Genomic DNA, 13,984 nt, shown 5'->3' on the forward strand with positions numbered 1-13,984 from the left:
CACACACACACACACACACACACAAGTTGAAATTAAGATTAAATCTTAAAAAAAAAATCTCTTTTTGTGGAAAACAATGTAAGGTGGATCAAGTCTTTAATATCAGAATTTAGGATGCTAAAGCAATAAGATAAGTTGAGTTTTAGGGCTGCTGTATTGTGAGCAGCAACCCATGGGGTCTACAATTGAGACCCTTTCTCTGGAAAAGATATATATATATTATATATATATATAATATAAATATATATAAATATAAATATATAAATATATATATATATAAATATATTATATATATATATATATATATAAAATTTCTCTGTGATCCCAGCAATAAATCTAAAATTCTTGTTGCCTCATGTTTTAATGTATGTCTTGATTAACCATTTATTTATCAGTCTCGATCACTCTATGGCAACACATCCCACGTGTCTCCTAATTTTAAGAGGTTCCAAATCTGGAGAAAGGCAGCAGCTTTTGGTTGGTTGTAATTCATGAACTCAAAGTAGGAAGAAGTCATGATTCCTGATAGTTGCAGACAATTTTGCTGAGGGACCTTTTTTCAGATTCAGATGTTTATGCACCTCTCAACTGATCACATGGATACTGATGAAATCCTGAAGTTCTCCAACCAGGTTCCTCCTCCTCCTCTCTCTCTCTCCCTTTCCCTCTCTCTCTCTCTCTCCCTTTCCCTCTCTCTCTCTCTCTCCCTTTCCCTCTCTCTCTCCCTCTCCCTCTCCTTCTCCTTCCCCCCTCCCTCTCCCTCTCCATCTCCCTTGCTCTCACTCTTGCTCTCTGTGTGTGTGTGTGTGCGTGCATGTGTGTGTGTGACTGTGTGTGTGTATGGTATGGTAGTTTCTTAGTAATCACTTTACTATAACTCCTCTCCACAATGTCTTCTTCTTTTTCTTTTCAGGAGTGAGGCATTCTGCTCAGCAGGGATTCTTTCTCTCCAGCCTTTCCACCTGCACTGTAGCAGGTGTGCAATAAACCCAGCAGGTGCTCTGAACTAAAGTTGCTGAAATTTGTCTTCCAACTCTACAAAGGGCAGCTGTCATCCCGACCTCCTGCCCATCTGTTGTCTCCATGGCTTAATGGCTGAAGTGATGGCAGCCCTCAGCTCCGTGTTTCCTGCAGCAGAATCTTGTTAACATATATACAGTTAGACTTAGTGATGGCTTTCCAATGTCCGGTGAGGAAGCAGAGCCAGAGGCACGCCTGTGAACTTCTCAGGACTACTGAACCCTCGGCTATATTGAGGGGTGGGGTGATCTGTGTTTTATCAGGCAAATCTAACATTTGTAAAATATTGCCTATTGATTTATTTAGTTTTGTTTGCTCACATTTTAAATCTGATGTTCCTATTAAGTAAAGAAATACCCCACATTTAACCCTTCCTCACAACACAAAAATATCCTTTCCCACAGTTATACAATCTTCTTTCACAACATACCTTTAGGATGGGAGCCATGTCGTCTTGCTGCAAGTACTCTTAAAGGCAAAGCCCACAATTTATCAGGCCCTCTGCTTTAGCATATTAATACCATCAAGTAAAGCATTTTAAGCATGAGGGACTTTGGGGGGACCAATTTTATCTGTTTGATTATTTTCTGTCCCAAATACTTCTGGAATCTTGTTGACTTAAAATCTATATACTCTTGAGAATTCCTTTCACTTTTTTTAAAAGAGAACCCCGCTAGTCACTTTACCTCAGTGAAGTCTCCAGAGTAGAGAACTCCCCTCTCAAGGTACACACTGGGTGTCCAGTGTCTCATTGAGCTGTCAGACTCTCTGGCCTAATAACAATCCTCTGGCAATGCAGGGCAAACCTTCGGTGTACTTCTTCAGCAGTATCTGATGTTTTCCAATAATGTGTCACTTATTTAGTAAGAATTTGTGGAACAGCAAACACGTCAAAAACATATTAAGTAGTATATGAATACAAACATGGGTGAAATATTGATGCATGATACATGCTGAAAAGCAGCATGAATTTGGCAATTTTTGTTTTGTTGCAGTGAGAATTTTGTACTAGAATATGGTAGACAGTAGGCTGGAAAGGCAGAGGGTCCAAGTCACTGGAGGCCTTGCCTCCTGCAGAAATAGTTTGAGTGACATCATCCAGTCAGTGGGCAATTGCAGAGATATTTTAATTCAAATGTTAACCTTTGTCACACTCGTTACTTTGATGAAGCCAAATCACACAGATACCATCCATGCAAAGATAACGAGAACACGCAGAGAAGACCCCCTCCACTATTGCTCTTTGGGAGCTCCTTCACGTGCTCCTCGCGGGTCTGCTTGCCCCATGCTTGTCACTCAAAAAGAAACAAACAAACAAACAAACAAAAAAACCCTCATCTTCATTATTCAAGATCATGTCGGGGGGTGTGAGTAGGTTAGAAGCCACCTGGATTGAATGTTTGTTTTACTTATGACTCTACTCAGTGAAGTGTTCTGTGTAGTACTGTGTTCTGGTAGAGGCTCTTCTGTGTTGTGATAAATCTTTTAGGCCCTACTATGGGCTAAGAATCCTGCCTCACCAGAGGTAGACAAATTAGCAGTCATGTCTCTAGTCACCCGCATGCTCAAGGTCCCTTGCCCACCTGTGTAAAGAGGACATCAGGAAAGAAGGGACTTTGCATGGAGTGGAGGCACAGCCCAGGCTGTACAGGAGAGAGAGGATGGGGGATGGACAGTGTCAATAGTCCCTTGCTGTTTTCCTCCTGCTATGTTGACTATGTATACTTGAATAGTAGCTATTAACTTGGTATTAGGAACTCGGAAGGAAGAGAGGCCCTTGGTCCTGTGAAGGTTCTATGCCCCAGTGTAGGGGAACGCAGGGGCCAGGAAGTGGGAGAGGGTGAGTTGGTGGGCGGGAGTAGGGAATAGGGTTATTTTTTTGGAGGGGAAACCAGGAAAGGGGATAAGATTTGAAATGTAAATAAAGAAAATATCTAATAAGAAAAGAGTCCACAGAATATCTGAGATACAATAAGGAGTTAAAAATACAGGTAAAAATGTTAACCAACTTGAGCTAATTATTATAGATTAAATAATTATAAATATAATTACGTGTTTTAAAGAAAACAAAAAACATGCTACTTTTGAAAAAAAAAAGAAACTCAGAAGGGCTCAGTGTTTGACTGTACATGTTTTTTAAGGTCAAGTCAGTTGACCATAAAAATACTAAGAAGTTGCCAGTAAGACACCTTGTGAAGAGAATACGCAAAAGCAATTAAAATATTAAACGAACTGAAAGCCAAAGTCTCATTAGAAGTTAAGAGGCAATTAACATTATTTGAGAATTTAAACAGTTGATCTGCAGTATTTAAAATAATAATTTTTGTCAATATTTGAATTTATGCTATACTTTAAAACTTGCTACACACATTAAATTAAACATAAGTCTCAGCTGACAACTGATTATATCAAAGGGAAGGTTGTTTTTTTTTTTAGATATTTTAATTTAAAGTATTAAAACAAGATTGCTGTCTATTCTGAAAACTGCGCTGTGATTGTAATAGCCATGACAGGTTCAATACTAACCTTTTAATCTTCATTAATTATATACAGAATATAACAACTCAATTTCAATATTCACAAGGAAAATATTCTTTCCTTATTAAAAAAAAGTACAGGAAAACACTCACCAACTTTGATTTCAATAAAACACAATTGTTCTATATTACAATATTCTATTGTAATTACACTAACTGAAAAAAAAGTAGATGGAATTCTCTGCCATGTGAGGAAACTTTAATTTACCAAAACTATACACAATTACCTCTGTTTTATATTACTTGAATGTTCTAGGCTGCTGTGTGATTTTGTAATTTCCAATTATAATATTTTGAATTTCTGCATTTTAAACTGGGCTGGATGATGGAAATACATGTGTTGATTCTTTCCAAGGCTAAAGATGCCGATGCCAAGGGATGAGGGATTGGCTTGAATATGATACAACTGAGTAGGAGCTACTGTAAGCAACGGTAGTAGAAATTAGACAGAAACATTGGTCCACTATTTCATAAGATAAAGCTAAAGTCTTACACACTAGCCTGTGAGTTAGGCAGATAGCCAGATCGTGGTTAAATATATGATGTGTATCAATAAAGTGTGATGCAACAAATGCATGAATATTAATTGTGATAAGAAATGCCTGATAGTTGGTGAGACATAGAATTTACTGGGATGTAATAATTTGCTTTCTCAGTAAAATACAAAGCAAACCTCATTCTTCAGCTGTCTCAGAAGCAGAGAGGCCCTGGCTGTGTTTCCTACTCTGCAGCACTAACTTCATTTCACTCCCAATTTTGGACAGCTCAGTAAAGAGGTTTTTTTTTCTATTTCAGATTGGAATTGATTTTTGCTTTCAACTGTATTAATTGGTTCTAATGTCTCCATGGCAGACATAGTGTTGGGGAAAGTCCCCACTGGAAAAAAAAATGGATAAAACCTAGAAATAACTACAAGAAAAAAATTCTCTACCATTTCTCTTAACATACATCTGAAAATACAATGTATATTACATTAAATTATAATTATATTATGTATATGTACTTCAAAAATTATATATACAGTAGAGTATATATAATTTTTTGAAATTAAAATACAATTGCATGTTTTTCCTTTCCTATCTTCAAGCCCTCCCACATATTACTCCTCTGTTCTCTCCAGATTCATGGATTCCTTTCCTTTATTTATTTATTTACGTATTTATTTTTATTGGACATTTTCTTTATTCACATTTCAAATGTTATCCCCTTTTCAGGTCTCCCCTTCAGAACCCCCATCCCATCCCTTTTTCCCTCTGCCTTTATTGATATATATATATATACATACATATGTATATATATATATATATACATATACACACACATATATATACATATATACACATACATATATACACACACATATACATATAAATACATATGTATTATATAATATATATGTGTATACACACACATGTATAATTACAACCTGCTCAATCTGTATATAATTTTTAAATCTCCTTTATTTATTTTGTGTCTACACATGCTTGTGTGCTATAGATGCATGTGGAGGTCAGAAGCATCTTTTGGGAGTGAGCTCTAGACATTATATTAGGGGCCTCAGGCTTGGCAGCAGGTACTTTTATGCTGAGCCATCTGCCAAGGCTCTGGGAAGTATGTACTCAGAAAACAAGACAAAGGTCAGTAGGTCTGTCATTGCTGACATGAGAGAAAGTATGAATTATATCAAGTAATGAGAGATGCTGTGAGTTAGATGAGGAAAAACCAAAGTTCAATTTCTCTGGCTCCCCCGTCATTTACAAATCGTTATTTATCCCCTCATTCTCTATCTTCATTAACTAGTTATGTTTAGAGAACACTATCTTTTCCAGATACGAGTTTCAAGCTCTTATTATCCCAAAGCCATTCCTCTGGGTTTCCACGTGATTCAAAGTATTCTCAATAACCTGAACATATTTTAGCTTTTCACCCTTACATAACAGACATTTTCCCTGTAGAGAGACAGTACATACCCAGGACCTTAGTTCATTAATCAGTACGATGACCACTAAATAATGAGGGAAGGAAGCAACTGAAACTGCAAACCCTCTACAGATAATACAGCTAAGCTGAGGGTACTGCATGAATGTGTCAATGCTGTAACAACACCTGGTCATACAACACCTTCTCTCTGCTTCATTTGAATTCTTGCTTCTGCCTCAGAATCCTGATACTTTGATGATAGATACATCATGCCAGGTATGAACAGCCCTTCTAAGCAATACCCTACAATGAGACTTTTCAAGGTCATGCTGACCATATTTGCACGTGGTTTGACTTCAGGGAAACTCATTTTGAGGCTTGTCCCTAAGGAATTAGTGTGGCTCACATGAAGATGGCTAAAACAACAAATGCTATTTCTGGGTGGGTTATATGGTGTGGTCTTAGTTTCCCTGTCATGAAAGTAGGTTCATGCCAGCTTTCAAAGTAGGGCTACATCTAGTCTCTTGCTGCCTGTCTTGTCGTGGCACCTCCCTCCCATATTTGTCTTCAAGTTCTCCTTTGTCACCTTGCATATAGTCATAGTAGGTGAATAGGTAACCACTCCCCATAAATTAACACATTCAGTGCTATGCTCTTGGACTGCCATTACTTTGAATCCAAAATAAACCCATATCTTTGTTAAATTATTTACCTTCAGGTAGGTATTCTCTTATAAGAGTCTAAGGCATCACTCAATTAGTTCTAATACTGGCTTTTCACAGTGTTCACACCTGAAAATGAACTTGTTAAGAACACTAGCTTTCTCCTTCAGAGAGTTTACTGGCTCACCAATAATTGCCAGTTCTAAACAGTACAACCCACGACTGCAGCGAGATATAAATTAAATGCGGAATCTATGCCTCTCTGGTGGTCTTTCTAGGGTGTTTTCTTTACCTGTTTTGTTTCTACATATAGTGCCAGGGGACACAAAAGACACTAATCACTAGAACTATAAGGAATATAAGAGCAGAAGAGAGTCCAGGCATGAGAGAAGAGGAAAATGACTTGCTGGAGAATCTTTGTTGACGAGGAGTGTAGAGAAGTGTTGTCAAGCCGGTCACTTCCAGCCAGCCTCAGCACACACCTGAGGCCAAGAACAAACCAGAAGGAAAGGGAGCTCCATCCAGAGGGAGCATGAATGTTGCTGAAAATAAACATCAGCCAGGATTTGACAAAAACCAGAAATCCAAATGACCAATGTCAATTGACCTTGGTGACTTCCCAAATCTGCAAGCACAGGCAAACATTGTGTTGGACCAGAGACATTGGAGGAAAGGGTGAGTTGTGACCAAACCGTATATTCATTCTTAACTTTGTATGTGATGTAATCTTCTCAATACAGTGAAATCAACAACCGTTAAATATAAAAATATTTGGAGCCATTATGTTATTTTCTGACATTTAAACATATACAGGAAATAGCAACCTTTTCAAACTACTGGGCTCTTCTTTCTTCCCTAGTGCCTAAGAGCTAAGCATCCCTATGTTTGCAATGACATTGAATTTGATATGCTATATTTAGTCATCCATTCAACAAGCATTGATTACCTGCCTGCAGGCCTCCCTGTCAAATGTGATAAATAAGTATTGTGGAGGAACAATATCTCCAACTGTCTTGAAGCAATGGCAGAGAGCATAGAGAAGGGGCTTAGCAGAGTCCCTCTCGGGCTGCTATTTACATGAAAATTTGCCCCTGAGAAGTAAAAACAAAAAAAAAAAAATACAAGATAGTCTCCAGGGTTTTGTTGTAAAAATCTGTAAGTCTAGCTGTAACTCAATTATATGCTTACAATGGACAGAAATGGATTTAACCGGGGTCAAGAATTAAGGGACACATGAGAATTATGACACACACACACACACACACACACACGGGGGCGGGGGAGAGAATGAATACAACATAGAAGACTCTTTCTCTTAGGAGTCAGTCTCTACTCACTTCCTCTGCTGGGCTGAAGAGCGCCGGGTGCAAATCACGGCTATAATCACCACGACTAACACTGTGAGAACGCCAACGGTGACGACGGTTATCACAAGCAGGTTGCTGTTCTTCTGAGGAGTGACACTGCCATGTGGGGGGTGCATCTGCCCAATGGGTGGTTCTGGGGGTAAGACAAGTATACAGGGTTTAGGTTTAGGGAGAGGCTGTCCCTACTGCTCATCAAACTGTAACAAGGGGAAGAGTTCTTACTCTTCCAGCTTGAGAATGGGAACACAATGATTCAAGTGAAAGGAAATACATAAACTTGCACAGGAAAGTTTCATTAACAGAATTATTCATCACAGCCAAAATGGAAACAATGTTAATTAACTTAAAAAAAAAATGGTGTTATATCCTTTTAATGGAATGCTACCCAGCCACACAAATGAATGAAGTCATGCTGTAATGTAGAAGCTAAGGGAAATCGACTAAAAGTTTGATAAGAGTTTCATTCCACTTTTATAAAATACGTAGATTAGGTAAATCAATAGACGTAGAATGTATTTTAGTGTTAGCTGATGGATAGAGAGATGGCCCAATGGGATGGGTCAATAATGGTTTTGAGTTTCCTTTTCAGTTCATAGAAATCTTCTAACTTAGAGACTGATTGTATCCTGTGACTACACTAAAAGCAGCCAACATGGAACATTTCCAAAGGTGAATTTAGAGAAGAGTTTTATCCTGATCAGGATGCTAAGAATATAATATTGGGAAATCTTTTTTTCATTGAGTCTGTTTTGTGTTGGTCAGCTACTCCCGGGCACTGTGCCTGCCCTGGAGCATGGTTGATATTCCCTGTGATATCCTGTTGGAGAAAACAGATTTTCCCTCTGCCAGTAGGAATCAATTTCAAATAGCTTCTTAGTGAAAGGTAAGACTTTGTGTGCACTTCCGTTTCTCAGGTCTGGGAGCTTGTCTGCTTTAAGGTCTTGTGTGTGCTGCTGGAGTCTCTAAGTTTTTGTGGGTATCAATCTTGTATCTGGAAGGCACTGTTGCAGTTTCCCATTGGCATAAAAATATCAGATAAGAACATTGAATTTCCGCTAACAATTTGCCAATCTCAGAATAGTCAATTCACAGAAACTTATAGAACTTTGTTTCACATTATTTTGAGGAACTGAAATGTGACTGCTTGCATGCTGAGAACAATAGTTCCTTGAAATAAATTACATAGATCTAAGCACCAATCTTTCACTTCCTACCCCATATACCTAAATTTTAAAGAAAATAAAAGAACATCTAACAATTCTGAGTATTTACCGGTTTCCTTCATAAAACTGATAATTAACTGATAATTTCACATTTTTATTAAAGAGAAGAAATCAAAATGGTGAAACATGGCAAGATTAATATTGTTTCAAACTTGAGGTCAATGAAATAAAGTGTTATACGATGTATAGATCTCTTGATCAAATTTGCTGAATTAATTTTGTAAATCCCAGGCAGACACATTAGTAAAGGCATTTGCTATTTCCTGGTGAATAAAGCAGGGTTGAGCTGAGGTAACTTTCATGGCGGTTGCCATTTGCACAGATGTAAGGCACAGACTGTGCTTTGAGAGGTAGAAGCATGCTCATCGTCAAGGGAGGATATGGAGTCTAGTCTAAAAATTAAAAGCATCATAAAATTGAAATAGTACTCTGTCACCAAATATTTAGCTTTGATTCTACCTGACATAAGAAAATATTTAGCAAGCCTCTTCAGCTTCTATAGTTTCATTAAGGGCTCTCAACTAAAGAGAATTCATGAATTATAGCATTCTCCCGTTCTCTCTCTCTTTAATGCAAAGGTGAATTTTTAAAAGGGTAGAATGAAAAACAAAGAGCATAAATGATTACCAGGGTCCAAATTTATCTGCAACTGCCAATTACATCCTGACAATAAGCTATTATTCTATTACTATGCTTTGAAGGATGAACCCAGCAAATATTGAGAGAGCCAGAAAACACCGATAATTCTGTCAGTCTAAGGGAGATGTATGCAATTTCATTATGTGAGAAGTTTCAGAGCAAAATATGGGAAGATATTTTTGTCAGTGCAGACATTTTTTAAGGGTAAGGTGTGACTGCAGACTTGCCTCTCAGGGACTTCACTTACAAATCTAATTGGGAAAAAAAATACGGTTTTCCCAAACCATAACACTTTACTAGGATTTTTAACTGGGAATTTCAGGTTTCATATGCCTTTATGGTTATTGTTTATAATAGCTAGGGTTTGTGTCAGATCACATATTTACCATAATTCTTCTGCTAGCAAAATAGAAGAGGAAAGAGATTCCTTTCACCTTCCATGTGTCTTGGGGTTTTCAGTTTGCTGCAATCAGTCAGAGTAATAATTTGTCTCTCAGATAGTTAGTCTAGACATATTGCACGTACATCATTAGTCTCATTCACTTAGCATAATATTTCTAAAACATCATGAAGTGATGGAGAAAGCTGCAAAGGATAATGCCAACAGTTAATATGAACTGGCTGGGAACAACTGGACATCATTATCTGGTTTGCCTTCATGAATTTTCTCTGTAAGGTAACGTTTGCTCGGTCAAATTTAATTATAATTTTTATTCTTACTAGGAATCTTAAACCTTAAAAAGAGAATCATGAACTGGCTTGTATTTCAAATCCCTGGCCTATTCTTCAGCTGAAGACTGACTCCCGTAAACAGGAAAGTTTATTGATTGGCAGGCTCATGTTAGATTTAGTTTGGTGCCTATTTTTAACCAAAATTTTCATTTTATTTTGAAAGACAACTTTAAGCACTTAAGGAAAACTTTTAAGCTTGACGCACACTGGGGAGTGACATATTTAAGAAGTGAAAATACGAGCAGCTTAGGGTAATTTTGAATAATTTCTCATTGCATATGCATATACGTTAAGAAGCAGAAACACACTGAAACAGGAATCTCTTGCAAAGAATTTACTCTGTCAGGATTTTAGGCAATTGTGAACAAATGACAACTTTACTTGCTAAGTCTAACACTGTTAAAGACTGGATCCTTCAGGAGATGTAGCTTCAGAGAGAACACAATTTTGCCTGTGGTTTATACTTACTCCACTATTAACATCCACTACCTAGCAACACCGAAAGATAGGAAGGGATCTTTACTCTTTCACCATTATCCATATGGATTGCTTCTTTAATTTTCTGGTATTATCTACTTCAAAATGTATAACTTCTGGTCAGGATTATAACGGGGAATGAACTCCTACTCAAACAACTTCATAAAACTGATATATCAAAATTGGCAATTTAGGAAGGCTCTAAAATTTGCTAGTATGTTTAAATGTAAGTGTAAATTAAATGTATGTATTCACACATGTGTGTGTGTGTCACTTTGTGTGTGTGTTTGTGTGTCGCTGTGTGTGTGTGTCATTGTATGTGTTTGTGTGTGTCACTGTCTGTGTGTGTGTTTGTGTGTCGCTGTCTGTGTGTATGTGTGTGTGTGTGTGTGTCGCTGTGTGTGTGTGCGTGTGTGTCGCTGTGTGTGTGTCATTGCATGTGCTTGTGTGTGTCACTGTCTGTGTGTGTGTGTGTGTCGCTGTCTGTGTGTATGTGTGTGTGTGTGTGTGTGTGTGTGTGTGTGTGTGTGTGTGTGTGTGTGTGTGTGTGTGTGTGTGTGTGTGTGTGTGTGTGTGTAGGTAGGTAGGGAAGGGGAGAATGAATGCTTTAGGTCAGAGAACCAGCCATAGGTGTCATTTCTCTCTTTTAACTAAGTAGTCCAAGGATCTAACTCAGGTCCTCAGTTATTTGTGTCAAGCACTTTAAATCCTGAGGCATCTTGCTTGGCTCTTTAATATGATTCTAAGGGGGAGAGTTTTATTCCTTAAGTGGACTCTAGAACTAGAAATTTTCTATCAAAATGAGATGTGATACGTAATATATAACATGACATATGGCATATGACATCATATGACATATGACATGATTGATATATGATTAGGGTGTATAATGCATGATGATGTATGATGCATGGTATATATCATGCATAATATAAAATATATGGTATATAACATATGATATATGAAGTCTATAGTTGCTATACAACATATATCAATTAAAGCAACCTTAAAAATTCTGTGTGTCCACAAATTTTTTTTACCAGTTCACCTTTGTAATTTAATTCACCTGGATAATTCTTCATCTTATTTTTTTTTTGTTGTTCCTGAAGTAATACAATGTTATACCTGTATCCACAGTTTATTACTAGAACCCTACACTCAGAGGAGTCTTAGTAGCACTTTTTCCTTTACAACAGTATTTATTTGTATTTTATGTATATTATGGCACATACATACATGTTTGTGCACCACATGTGTGTAGTGCCCAAGAAGGCTATGAGATGTTATAGAATTCTATGGGACTGGAGCTACAAAAGTTATGAATTGTCACATGGATGTTTGGAATTTATCTCGAGTGTCTACAAAAACAGCAAGTGTTCTTCACCAGTTGGCCATTTCTCTATCTATAAGGGGTATGTCTGGTGTACTGTTAATGTTTAAGACAAACTTTAAATGGAATCAAGTTAATGAAACTAGCAACATTTGGTAGACAGAATGAGCATTAGCCAAGTTTATTGCACAGGGGAAAACACTGGTCTGTTTTCAGTTCCAGTACAAGCCTTTCACATTAGTACTGTGTGCTCCAGCCTTGCACTTACAAAAGACTTCCAGAGCTGGAAATCGATTTTATCAAACATTACAGAAATGAAGGAGAGAACATATGAGAAAGAACAGGACAATATGGACCTCCTAAAGAAAGCATTTTGTATTTAACCTTTGACTTGAACATATATATGTTCAGGATGTTCTCTAAGGTCTGAATATCATGACACTCCAAGCTAATGCAAATGTTGAAACCTCATAGTGCCCTTGCTGAGATTCCGCTATGAGGGTTTTGGGTGTGGCTATGTGATGTAGGCAGAATTTCCATGAACTCAATCTGTGTCCTCACAAGAGAACTCCAGGTACCATTTGTACCAGGAATTATACAGAACACACCATATGTGAAGTATAACCTACTGAGAACTTGACCTTGTACTAATTTCCCAGCCTTCAGAAGAACAATGGGCAACACATTCCTGTAGTTTACAAAGTACCCCATATATAGTATTCCGTGATAACAGGAGTGGAGGAAAGATGTAAACAGAAGCAAATGCATTTATCTATGTTTAAGTAAAGGGCATTAATAGCAGAGGAAGTTATAGTGTGAGATTAAAAATTATTAAGGGACTATACCACTTGGAGAAATTGATGCATTTGTTTATACTATACAATAGCATACAATAGAAAGTCATCACTTAGTTTAACTATTTACTCTACTTTCACAGCTAGTAAACAAATCAAATAACAAATTTGGCCTCCTATCTATATCTTTAAGAGGAAACTATACAAATGGAAATTCATCTGTTCATTAATCAAATCCCTCATGCAAATCTACTAAGGTGGTTAAATAATTTCATTAGTTATAAAATAAAATAAAATATTGCACAGCAATGAAAAGAAAATGAGTGAGAAGTATCCTGAGCACATGGGCAAATGTTAAGAAATTTACAAAAAAGAAAAATTGTAGCATGATTCAAAGAGGATTTAAAAAGTAATTGATATTTTTCATTAATATGTAAAATAATGCTATTTCTTTACACAGCCATGTGTAGGAAACGTGAAGTTGAAGAGTACATCTGAGAACTGACAAGCAAGCAATGAGGCAGAGACACCCAGGAGGTTTCAACTGTGTGATGAACCTGAAGCATCTTAGAGTTTGCTATATTTTGATGTATGATAACAGATGTTGTAGTATCTTGAATATCTGATTGGTTCTTAGTAAGTCAAACCAAACAAGAACAGCATGTATTCCAATGATAAGTATGACATATTGGTCCTTTGGTTATATAGTTAATTTGTCCTCTCAAAGACTCTGCTTCAACAAACTGAGAGAAGCTGTGGAATGTGGCTTTCGGTCTGTTCCATGTTCACTACCTGGGATTTCCTTCAGGTGGTCACCCTAAAAGCCCATTGGTATATGGAGAAGCATTACTAGAGGAAGCAGAAAGATATCTAAACTTGAGAGTACAAAGGGCAACTAATAATAAAGTATTAGAGTAAATGTACTTGTTGAGTGAAAAGTCCCAGCAACTTTATCAAACATAGTTGGTTCCAAATTTAATTCTTAGTCATCATCTATCGCCAATAAAATGGTTGTTGTGAACATTTGAAGTACACTACCACAATTCAAAATCTAAGTATTTAAAAAATCTTGTGTTGGTTAGCTTTTTGTCAACTTGACATAAATTAGGATCATCTAAGGATAGAGACCCTTAATTGAAATAATTTCTACATTAGACTGGGCTAAAGGCAACTCTGTGGATGATTTCCTTGATGAATGATTGATATCTCAGCCTACAGTGTGTATAGTCATTCCTGGGCCAATGGTCTTGGGCTGTATAAGAAAGCAGGCAAAAGCAACCCAC

At 37.2% G+C, this 13,984-nt stretch overlaps 1 protein-coding gene across 2 annotated transcripts in view; it reads right to left on the reverse strand.

The window, feature by feature from the left end:
- Dcc (DCC netrin 1 receptor) overlaps nucleotides 1-13,984 on the reverse strand; it is a 1,081,061-nt gene that overhangs the window by 77,714 nt on the left and 989,363 nt on the right. For both annotated transcript variants that reach the window (XM_031365997.1, XM_031365996.1), the window contains exon 23: nucleotides 7,477-7,639. In XM_031365997.1, coding sequence (XP_031221857.1) covers nucleotides 7,477-7,639 — 163 coding nt within the window. The remainder of the gene's footprint in view (nucleotides 1-7,476; nucleotides 7,640-13,984) is intronic.

The sequence above is a fragment of the Mastomys coucha genome, unplaced genomic scaffold, assembly GCF_008632895.1.
Source record: "Mastomys coucha isolate ucsf_1 unplaced genomic scaffold, UCSF_Mcou_1 pScaffold13, whole genome shotgun sequence".
Taxonomy (NCBI): domain Eukaryota; kingdom Metazoa; phylum Chordata; class Mammalia; order Rodentia; family Muridae; genus Mastomys; species Mastomys coucha.